The sequence below is a fragment of the Puccinia triticina genome, chromosome 7A (genome assembly GCF_026914185.1).
Source record: "Puccinia triticina chromosome 7A, complete sequence".
Lineage (NCBI taxonomy): Eukaryota > Fungi > Basidiomycota > Pucciniomycetes > Pucciniales > Pucciniaceae > Puccinia > Puccinia triticina.
The window spans coordinates 5,741,530-5,753,374 of record NC_070564.1 but is presented as its reverse complement, the minus strand read 5'-3'; the positions used below and the strand labels follow the sequence as shown (position 1 = coordinate 5,753,374).

At 46.1% G+C, this 11,845-nt stretch overlaps 2 protein-coding genes across 2 annotated transcripts; both read right to left on the bottom strand.

Annotated features, from left to right (window-relative positions):
• Window positions 1-1,247: 1,247 nt before the first annotated feature.
• PtA15_7A625 (uncharacterized protein) lies at window positions 1,248-1,551 on the bottom strand (the record flags this gene model as incomplete). The annotated part of the gene is made up of 3 exons (XM_053171251.1): window positions 1,248-1,298; window positions 1,368-1,477; window positions 1,548-1,551. 3 exons carry the CDS (start codon window positions 1,549-1,551, stop codon window positions 1,248-1,250), a joined length of 165 nt encoding a protein of 54 aa, XP_053022451.1.
• Window positions 1,552-9,371: 7,820 nt separating this feature from the next.
• PtA15_7A624 (uncharacterized protein) lies at window positions 9,372-11,217 on the bottom strand (the record flags this gene model as incomplete). Its single annotated transcript, XM_053171250.1, has 7 exons — window positions 9,372-9,513; window positions 9,583-9,757; window positions 9,834-10,207; window positions 10,296-10,462; window positions 10,540-10,622; window positions 10,720-10,876; window positions 10,951-11,217. The coding sequence occupies 7 exons, from the start codon at window positions 11,215-11,217 to the stop codon at window positions 9,372-9,374; spliced, it is 1,365 nt and encodes a 454-aa protein (XP_053022450.1).
• Window positions 11,218-11,845: the final 628 nt, after the last annotated feature.

Genomic DNA, 11,845 nt, shown 5'->3' with positions numbered 1-11,845 from the left:
GCAGTGGAGATGCTCTAAGGATGTTTCAAAGTTGAGGGCAAGCAACTAATTAGGATGGTTCACGTAGGGCCAAAATCAAGTTTATCCCACGGTCCCAGCCAATCTGGCTGGGAAGGCTTGCTGATTTATGACATCAGCAGGGTTAAAAAATCCCTACGTGAACCGTCCTATTGCATGCATTTTGGCAATCTGCTCTGCACAAAAAAACCGTACATGTGGAGTTATCAAATTTCATGCATGTGGCCTTTTTTAATTACATGAAGCCTTGCAATGAATTTTGGCAACTCAACTTGCATAGTTTTGTGTACAGAGAAACTTGCCAAAATTTCTTTTCTTTCTCTAGACTGATGATTGAATTTGTTTAGATTGTCATATCAATTCACATGAGCACATAGCTTCTTGTGATCTGTTTGTGCTGAGTACCTGTCATAAATTTTACACAAAATAAATATGAATATTCATTTTGATACAGTGAGTGTACAATAGTACTACTCACCTTGAATAATCCTCTTACAAGGGAAGGTTTGGGTCTCCAACACATAGTTTGAGCGCAAACACCAAAAACTTGGGGGAAGAATTTTCTAATGAGAGTCTGAGCCCTTGCGTGAAATAAAAAAAAGATAAACCAAGACATCTCACTTAGTGTATCTTCTAAATACAGGAATTGTACCCTTTGAATTGCATTTCTTCTAAATTGATCCTTCATAAATTTGAATGAAAAATCTTTTCTTCTTCAAGAAGGCCGTACTGGATTCTGGAATAAGAAAAAGGGATACTGCACAAATCTGGGAACAAAAAAAAGAGCAGTAGTGGGGGAAAGGAATCCCCTGGAGAATCTTTAACAGCCCTCTCACTAGGTTTTTGGTCAGCCGCTTGGACCCTTATCCCAGTTGGACCGCCTGTCTATGGACCTTGGCGCCCTTCTGCGTACCTTGTTTGTATGCCTCCAAGTATCTCAGGCCACAGATGTCAGCTGGCTATACAGCACAACACCCGCAGTCCACAAAGTGTTTGGAACTGTGCGCACTAGACAATGCCCAAATTAGGTCCGTAAATTTATGGTGTCTGGCTAGTAGACCTTGCTCTGCGTCAAACATAATCATTGCTTAAATAATATATTTCTGAAGTTTTTCAATGTTGTATGCATCTTTCAAATTGTAATCTTTAATACATTGCTTGTGTATGCTAGTAGCAAATGGTTACACCTGGCATGCTATGTAGATGGTAAATCCAGCCACGCTTTTGAGTCAGGCAGGATAGAAATTTTGAGTAACCTCTTGTCTGGTGAATTCCGCATACTGTTCAGAGTCAAAAGTTCATCAGTGATTGTGATAACTCGGAGCAAGCGGTCCAAGTTCAAAACGCACATTAAGTGGGGGAATTTCAAGGTTGCAACAAAATTTTGCCTGTGCAAGGGCACTGCCAAACTTCAATCCTTGACAGGTGTAGCTTTGGGTGCTAGGTTTGGCGAGAAACACTAGCTCAAAACGGAGGCATTGTCAGCTTAGCTGTTGCTCTGAAGGCAGAAGAGGCTGCGGAACACTTACTCATCCAATCACTAGTACGTAAATACTTTGGATTGCTGTCATTTACAAGGTCATTTTTATTGATCCTCATCATACAGACGCCTTTGGTGTTTGGTTTGGAGGGTCTATTGCAGGGGAAATTCCGGGTTATGCCCAAAGTATGGGCAACTTCACTTTGGATGTATAGCAGCGCGATGAGGAACTATAAGCTGGAGTTTCGCATGGTTGGTTAAATGAATTTGTAACTCAATTGATGGTGTGGATGAAATTTTGTGGCAAGTGAAGAGGACTTCATTTGTCTTATATGTATCCACCTCAAATTCTTCATGCACACATGGTCATGTCTGGTCCTGTGCACATACATTAAATTATTCTTCAGCCACACATCTAGCTTAACTAAGCCTCTCAAACAGAGGTTCCGGGGGACCCCGCCCAGAGGGCTCTCTGTAGGAGAGGATTATGAATAATGTCTGCAGGCTGGCAGACGAAGGAAGGATTTTCAATCCTAAAAACACAAAATCACAATTCAAAATTCACCAAAATATGTACAAGAAAAACTGAATAGACAGTTTTCTTGGCAGTACTGATGGGCACCTTCCCCCAAGTTTTTGAGGTATAAACTCCAAAACTGATTGAAGGAATCCGTTTTGGAGGTCAAAGGAATCCTGGAGGATATTCCATTGCACTGAAGAACCAATTTTGGATTTTCTGATAATATGCACAATTGAATATCCTATCTGCAACAATTGAGTGGCTACAGGTTTACTTAGGATCTGCAGATATCTGCAGGCTTGTGAGTCCAATATCCACAAGGCATGATGGTTGTCATTCCTTGGTTTACATTTCTTTGTGTTTTTTATTTATTTTCAAAACATTAGTACAGCAAAAATGATAAGGATTGAGGAGATGAGACCAGCACCATTTGGAAACTGAGATTGAGGAGTGTAATTTGGCTCTGGGGCAGGTCCACAGGAGCTGAGGGGGAGGCTGGGTGATGTCAATGACACGGATTTGCATTGGCTGGGTATTGAGGGGACTGTGCTTCATGTGTGGTTGTACCCACCATGAAAGGGAGTGTTTACTCCATTCAATGGCTACACCACATGTGGAAGACAAATCCTTGACACAATGGATTGCATCGGCTTGACCAGGGCCACCAAATCTGGCGGCATGTCAGCAGGGGGGTCACTTAGGGGCACTTTGGCGGCTTGACCGCAGTCTGCTGGCTTGACGTTGGCTGCAACAGTGGTGAGAGCTCAAGAAACACCCATGCCAGCTAGGTGACTTGAACGCACAACCTGCACCATGTGTTGCAGGCAGTAACCCAGCTCTTACCACATGGACTAACACTGCGGGCATCTCGGTGTCGCTGCGGGCCGCAGCGACATCATGACGCTGCATATCAGAATATGCAGCGATATTTGGCCGGCTGATTTGCATTTGGACAGCCGGCCACTGCAGTACATAACATCCTCTCGATGACCGGTCCTTGTGTCGGCCATCAAGAGGATTACACACTCCGCTCACTCCTCTTGGTGACCAGCTCATGGACTGGTCATCGGGAGGAGTCCTCACTCCTCTTGATGCCAGCACACACCGGCGTCAAGAGGAGTACAGACACCACTTGATGGCCGGCACAACAACCGGTCACCAAGGGGAGTACGCACTCCTCTTGATGGCTGGCCCAAGGCCCGGTCATCGGGAGGAGTACATACACACTTCCCTCAATGGACGGCAAAGACCGGGCATCGAGCTGCATGTACTCCTCTCAACACCGGCCTGTGTTGGCATTGAGAGGAGTATGGATTCCTCCTCCCGATGACCGCTCCTTGTTCTGTTCATCAAGAGGAGTGTGGACTCCTCCTCCCAATGAACAGTTGTTATGCTGGTCATTGAGAGGAGTGTGGACAACTCTCAATGGCCGGCACAAGGACTCCTCCTGATGGCCGGTCCTTGGGCCAGCCATTGAGAGGAGTGCGTACTCCTCTTGGTGACCGGTCGTTGTGCCAGCCATCAAGAGGTGCGGTGTGTGTACATACCCTGGTGGCCGGCTGATGGACAGCCGGCCAAGTGTCGCTGCAATACTTGTTGCGCGGGGTTCAAATCCCCACTGAATCGTCAGATGTCGCTGCGGTCCGCAGCGACATCGAGTGCCCGCAGTGTAATAACTTTATGATCACTTGAAAAGTTTTGGAGATTTATTCATACAATTTTTCAAATTAACCATGTGAATTCCATTTTTCTGAATTTTTTTTACAAGTTTTTATAAAAAAAAAAAAAAATTGTTCATGACATGTGTAGTCTCTTCCTGATATTTGAAGGGGCTTAGAAAAATACATCAGAAAATATTTTTTTCTTTTTCTAATGTGATGCAGTCAAGCCAACAGCATGACTGCAGGTAGGCCAACGGCGGAATCCTGCCAGTTTTTGACTTCAGGCAGCCCAATTTGGCGGGATTGTACATTTTTCTCTGTCTAGAATGGTGCGGTCAAGCCGACGGCATCACCGCAAGTAGGCTGACGTTGGAGCCTTGCCAGTTTTTCATGGCAGGCAGCCCAATCTGGCAGGATTGCACAGATCAGGTTATGCCTGACCGGTGCTTGACCGCGGCACAGCGTGGGGTCAAGCCAACAAGCAGCCACCCAAACTTTTTGACCCGTGGTGTAGTTTCCTTGGCAAGCTTGCACAAGCGCCAAAGATTCTGCCCGGTGGGCAGGAATAATCCTTGGTGAGCATGTATGTGCAGGTGATTGCCAGGGAGAGACCTTGGCAAGCATGTAGACTAGAAGGTTGATTACAAGGAGCTATATATTTCCCCTGGTCCTGGACAGCCAAGACAGCTTCCGCCATCCAGCCAGCCAATATACATAGCCGCTGTCTGCCTGGAGCAGCTGTCCTTGGCTAGCTGGTATGGACTGCTCCATAGTGGAATCCTTTGTCAGAAATTCTGATATCCTTCCCAATGTGCAGGTGTTCACTGAAGGACACTCATCCTGGTGTAGATACATAAGGTGTACCTGCTGGCCAAGCCACAGATTCAGAAGATGCAAGAACCCACATGGGTCAGTGCATTTAAGTTTTTTTACGCTGTTGTGGTTCTGGTGGGTGATAATTTTTCTAACTTATCTAAGTCCATAGGTGGAGGTGCAAAGCACCGCCAGGGGAGGGACTTATGCGGTATTAGGGCCTGTACCATGGGCCTGAATTTTGAAAAATTTCAACTTTTTTTGCCCTGCACACAAAAATTGAAAACTAGCTGAGGGTTCAAATGTTGAAATTCTTCACATTTGGGCTCCAACCTACATTTTTGCCAGGCTCAGTTTTTGTCCCAAGAAATTTTGAGGCAAATAAATTTGGAAAATTTCAATTTTCATGCCCTATGGTACAGGCCCTTAGTGATTTAGGACTGAGAGCAAAGGCCAAAAAAACCCAATTTTGACAAATTTTCCCATAGCTCCTTCACCTCAGAGGATTCCAACAAGTTTATTGGATCATATGAAATATCTGAAGAGCAAAGATATCAGGAGGTGGAAAAATGGAATGAGAAAACTCACCCAAGGGGGAATGTATTTTGTAGGCATCACTATTTATGGGCCAAAAGGATGTACATAGTTGGGTTGGTGAGAAACCAAACCGCATAAAAGTGTGTGAAATGTGTGAAATAAATGACACATGAAATCATGTGTCATAAGAATATCAACACTTGATGCATTAATCCTCCTGCCTCACTCACAATGACCCATTAAAGATGGTGGATGGCAAAAGCCAACCCAGAGATTGTTAACACAAAATTTACAGTGCAAATCCATACACTTGCCTCAAGGGAAAAGACTGACAGGTATCCAGGACTCACTGCTCTGACAGATCTGAGAATGTCAAAAAGCTGCAGGATGCATGTGGGAACATGCATTTTTGGCTATTCACTCCAAATCCTGAGGGAGCCAGATTGCAAAACAGGGATCCATTGTCTGTTCTAGCCAGTATGACATTTTGTTTATGTTTACATTCCTTGTACAGCAATGGCAGAAAGGCTTGCGATTGGGTAGGCCCAACTTTTGGGCTGCTGATTTCAGCCTCAATTAAGCCTGTATGGCTCCTGTATGTCAGGAATACCATCATAAGAAAAACCCCAGTTTCTTTGTTTTTGACTTTGGGGCCTCATGGGTTGCACCATTGGAATCCTGGACTGATTTTATGTCTGAGCTGACCCAGCCGCCCAAAGGGGTTTCAACTGCCTGTACAGGGCCTGTGGCTGAAATGCAGAAATCATTTTCAGCCACACAAATTGGCAAGCTTTTCTGCCATTGCTGTATCTCAAGTTAGGGAAGGTGAAAAATACACCAGAAGGTGGCTGGAGATAGCCACACTTCTGATGAGTCTTGGTGTAAATGTACGGGCTGATTACAAAAAGACAGCAGTGTAAAGGGACCTTAGCGCAAAAGGGCAAACAATTTGGGGCATAACTCTTAGGCCAAAATCACCTGTAAGGAAGTCTCTCCCAGAGGGATTGGGAAGGACTTGGCTAAGTTAGATCATTTGTATCCTTGCAACTGCCTCCTTTTCAAAATTAGACAAGTTTTATTTGATTCCTCAAGGGAGACGGGCAGTGCGGCGAGGTTCCATGAGGTGGTGCAAAATAATGTGAGCCTCAATGGCACTTCAGGACCCCGGCCGCAACCGAATTTTACACAGATAAAACCGCTCCCATTTCCTGGGTGTGATTCCTGGGTCTTATCTCCTGTGCTTGACCCGACTGGGGACTCAAACTCCAGGTCCCAGGAGTTTTTTTTTTGGTGGGGGAAAATTTTCCTGGAAAGTCCGACCTGGTCAACTTTCGGGAGGTGGTTTGAAAGCCCCTTATCCAATGGCAGATTGATGGGATGATCTATCCGACAAACCGGAAACAATCAGCGACAATCGCATAGCTTGATATCGAGACCGGCTGATTGGATTCAGTGGCTGTGGGAGAAGGGGAGAGGATGAGTGTTTGACTGAAGACTCTAGGTAGACCATCAAGGGCTTGCTGGGCATCGGCCGGGTTCTGCTTGGGAGAAATGTCCTTAGGGTCGGGCATTCGGAAATTGGATGGGAACGGCTGAGCGGAGAATATCACTTGGCCTGAGATCGAGATCGAGATCGTGGGTAATACTGATGGGGCAATAATCGAGCCTGATCACCCAGACAGATCAGCCCCAGAAAAATGTCAATCTTTGGATCGTTTAAGACCGCTTGGAATCATTGACGTACCAGGAATCGCGTGTGCATCGAATGACTGGACTTCATGCTTGGAGTATGAAAGTTGAGATAACAATGTCGCTGAGAATGCAGGCATTCCGGAAATCGCGTTACCTGCGCATGCAACAAAAAAGTGAATATACCGGGGAAGGTTGTCTCACACCGCCAAATCAGAAAAAAAGGGGAATGGTAACGCAACCATTCCAGACAATGCGAGCATCCGGGCGGTAGAACTCAGGCAGCTTGTTAGTTCTTGTTGTCGAGTCGTAAACCGAGTAACTAGATCTACGGCTCATCAGCCAGGCGGTCTTAACCAAACTCCAGAGAGAAGTATTGCTCGAATGCGTATTGCGACCCACTATGCATCGACGAATAACTCGGCGTGTTTATTGGCCTTTCCGATCCAGAAAAAAAAGATAGCGCGTCAGGTTGTGGATCATTAAGCATCGGATAAGATTCGTAAACCAGCAACATTGCGAGAATAAGATGTACCCTGATTTCAGCTGACCGGGCCGAGGGCACGGTTACTCGTGTTTGGTTCATCGGTGTCCAGTGGTGAAAAGTTAGGTTGGTCTTCAGTAAGGCTGTATTCCGCGGGGAACTCTGGCCGAACCGGGCGGGCGATGGCGCAGCCGCAGCTCTAGTTTCCTCCAAGTGGGGAGCTGAGGCGCCCTGAAGGAGGACCCAGGGAACCCCTTGTATATGACTGTAATGAAACTGCTTGAATTTCTGGATGGTACGCCAAAAAAGTGTATGAACGAATTGTTTTTTCATTAAGTGTACGCACCTCAAATGTATAAAAAAACAGGGGATGGGAGGGTAGTGACTAAAATGTAGGGACTTGAAAAATCAAGTTCAACCCCCCCAAAAAAAATTCCAACTCCCAACTAGAGCGGATGTCCTGCAGACCCCCAATTGAGGTCTTCCCTGGGTCCTCAGGTTCAAAATTTGGTCCAGAAAGATTTTGGGAGTTCAAAACTAATTCTGCCATCCAGATGGGGAGTCAAAAATTTAATTTGACAACAAATGCCAGAAATAATGAAAAATTTACAACTCCTCACTGGGGCGCGCAAAGCCCCCCCAAAATTTCCCAGTGGGCAGAATATCCTCTGAAGAGCACATGATGAGGTGTATGACACTAGTCTACCACAGGAAATGGGTGTGCTACTGTGACTCTAATTTGGTGGATTTCCTACTAAGGAAATCTACCAAAACCTGAGCTATGGTGCCCCAAAATTTTGAAGCGCTGATTTAAATAACCTCTGTAAGAATTTTTATCTTCTAGGCAGTACCCTACAAACAGAAGACATTTGGTACCTTAGTAGGCTACTAGGAGATATGTCCAAAAGCCACCACCCCATCAAAAATAATTTCTGTTGGTAGGGCACTGCCTGGAAGATAAACATTCTTACAGAGGTTATTTAATTCAGTGCTGTGAATTTTGGGGAACTTTGGGGAACCGTAGCTGAGGTTTTGGTAGATTTCCTTAGTAGGAAATCCACAAAATTAGAGCCACAGTTGCAGATGGATTTTCTGGGGTGAGATAATGCCATAATTTCATCATGGGCACTTCAAATAGGAGGTTTCCTGAGTCCTGTGCCCCGCCAAAAGCAGGGCAGAGTGATATTTTGCTATGTCACATATGTTGTAGTGTGAGGTAATTGTATGGCACTAGTGCCTGGTCAGAAGGGAAGTACCGTCTCTTCTGGGCTGAGTCACAGCCAAGTAGGCTATGAGACATAGGTCACAACAAGACATTGGGCTTCAAAAACACCCAGAACAAGTCCTCACAAGACTAAGTAGTAACCTTATACACCCCTTCTTGATGACCGGGTCAAGCAGTCATCCAAAGGAGTACACACCCTCTTGATAAACAGTTGAACCGGTCATTGAGAGGAGCAGACACCCACTCAATGGCCAGTTAAACATGTCCAGTGTCATCAAGAGGAATTTGCATTTTGATGGCTGGTCAAAATGGTTATTGAGAGCCATTTCCTCTTGATGACTGTTCAAACTGGCCATCAAGAGGAATACATATGCCTGCGGCAAAGGATATATTATGATTCTTTCCTTTGTAGCTGCTTTTCTAAGCTTCAGCTGACCGCTAGCTCCGCGAGATCAGCTGAAGTTTACATATTTATGCCGAGGATCTGGATTTAAATTTTACAGGCGCAAGAGAAACTTGCAAATTTTTGAAAGTTCACCACTACCCCCTGTCCAAGTACTCACATGTCGATGCTCTCCCAACTCTTGAATCTGAAGTTTCGGCTACAGGGAGCTCGATGGCAAAACTGAATATATATATATATATCTTCTATTAAACCAAGTGTCTACATATTGGTAATCCAAATCTAAGAATTTTTTTTTGAGGAGAGAGGAACCTTGCCGGCATATGAACAGGTCACGAGACAAAGAAAGAGGTTTCAAAGGTATTTTGAAGAGAAAAGGGAAGTTCGACACAAGAGATGGGAAATGGGATGTGGTTGCTGGTCTGGATAGTACTTCATTGGTACCTTTGGGACAATTATCACGTCTAAGGGCTACTGTGCCCATCTTTAGATGGTTCGGTGGCTGTACAGTCATAATGACGACCGAAAATCGAAAATGAAATCAAATCAAAAAAGCAGGGACGAAGGGTGCATAACAGTCCATACTTGATCGTCGGGATCCCAAGACTTCCCGACGCCGCAAGACGGCATGCTCCAAGTCCTCGAGCATCTTGAGGGTTTCCTCAAAGCTGACACAAGCATCCCTGCAATTTACGAAGGAAATGTCAAGAGCTGCGCTAAACAAAGCCTGATGAGCAGTAGGTGCAACTAACGTGATTGAGACACCGTACTTCAGTCCAATAGGACCTTCCTTTGGAATGTCCTGTCTACCTTCGTGGATATTTGATTCGATCATCACACCACTGATAGCACCCTCGTCGCTGCCGTTTGACAGCTGCTCGCATATCGATTGGATCACCTTGGGTTGGTTTCTGTAATCTTTCGAGGCTGAAATTTTAGACAAGTATCAGCGAGTTGTTCGTGATCAATCAAGCTGGTGTGAGAGGAAGACTGTGTAACTCGCAATTTCCATGCGAGCAATCTATCATGAGCGAGGGATGGAGGGTGGGCTGCATCTTGAGGAGACTCGATCGGGTTTCGGCAACACTGACTGCGTCGAAGTTCGTTCCCTTGGATCCTCCTCGTAAGATGACATGGACGTTGTTATTTCCGCGACTTCGGACAATGCTTGCTCGTCCGTGTGGGCCGACGCCCATGAATGCATGGCTCGCGCGTGCCGATTGCATCGCGTCCATCGCCACCTTCACTCCGCCGTCTGTGCCGTTCTTGAATCCGACCGGATGGGCGGTAGCCGAGGTCAGCTCGCGATGGAGCTGACTTTCCGTCGTGCGTGCACCAATTGCGCCCCATGAAATCAAATCGGAAAGATATTGAGGGCTGCGAGAAGTATCGGAAAAGTATGTTTGTCAGTCCCTGAAAGGCCTTTGACATGCCAATCTCTTTTTTATCGTGTGAGTAACTCAACCTGATCGTATCAAGTAACTCGGTAGCTACTGGTAAACCCATGTGATTGATCTGGGCCATCAATCCTCTAGCGATGCGGATCCCACGTTCGATCTGAAAGCTACCGTCCAAGTCAGGGTCGTTGATCAATCCCTTCCACCCCACAGTTGTTCGGGGTTTCTCGAAGTACTGGGTAAATGTGAATTATCAAAAAGCAGATTCGTCATCACATGTGGATACTTGTGAAATGATGGCCGAAAACTTACCGTTCTCATCACCAGTATCAAGTTCGGAAACTGGCTTTGGACCGCTTTCAACTCTCGAGCGTAGTGAAGAGCAGCTTCAACATCTAGTCAATCGAAATTGATATTGTCTGAGTATCAGATCACAAAGCCTGCAAGGGTTTTCCCAAGCTCAACAGAATAATTTGGACGAAGGCACTCAACTGTGGATTGAACACGGCCCCACGACGACAACCAACTTATCATCTTTTCCCGAAATCACGTCAGCTATCGCCTGGCGGCTATGCTGAATTAACTTCTCTGCGAACTTGCTGATCTTGATCTCGGTCTTGACCTCGACGGGCGTAACAAGGTCGTCATACTGAAAAGTCAGACAGGACGAATGTTCAGATCAATACAGGAGAATCGATGCGAGTATAGACACAAAAGACATACGCTTTCAATCACGGAGCAGTTGCTGTCATCTGCTGATAATGAGGTGGATGATGACCAAGAGTCTTCCTTGGAAGAATCTTCCTTTGAGGAGCTTTCTGATCCATCGTCGTTTTCCTCATCCTTCTCGCCATCGTCAGTGCTGTTGAGCCGAGGATTAATCTTACCCGTGGCTGAGATGATAAGGGTGTCGGTTGCATTGATTTGTCCTTCGATCAAAGTACTCAAACGCTCAGGAGCGGTAAGAAAGATGGACGGGATGGCCGACATGGTCACAAGCTTTTTGTTCTGTCTGGGGTAAACCGAAGAGGTAGGTTAGGTTTAGAGTGGCGGTGAGGGATGCTGCTATTCGCGAAGAGGGGCTCTTAAAGGAGTTCTACTGATGGAACTGTTGCTTGTGATTTCTCCATGGCTCAGCAGCCGGGGTATTTTATATATTCGCCAGGAAATGAGACTGCAAGAGTCATCCTTGGAGGGCTCAGACGATCCGCTGTGGGTTGGGTGCCGACGTGCACAGAGATTTCGGGGCATGTGAAGAGTGTTTGCAACATTTTCTTGGCAGAATCGAAGTGAAGCTTTCAGCCAAAAACAAGTTCAGCAGAATCGAGATGGAGCTTGATTTGCAGGGCACGAAGACACGTGGCTTGAGACGGCAAGCCGCAGTGAATCGAGGTGCTCAAGCATATTCGATGGTGAGTCGTGATTGTTTCCAGCCTTGACTTTCGATAAAGCTTGGCTGTAGGACGTGGCCCGAGATGTCCGGCGCTGGCGTCCCTGGCTGGATCTCGTGGCGAATCCCCGGCATCGGCCTTGGAAAGAAGATTCTGTAGAATGGCTTGCACCCGGAGGACTATTCTGAACCTTGAGTCCGACACAACGTCAACAGGGTGAGGTGTTT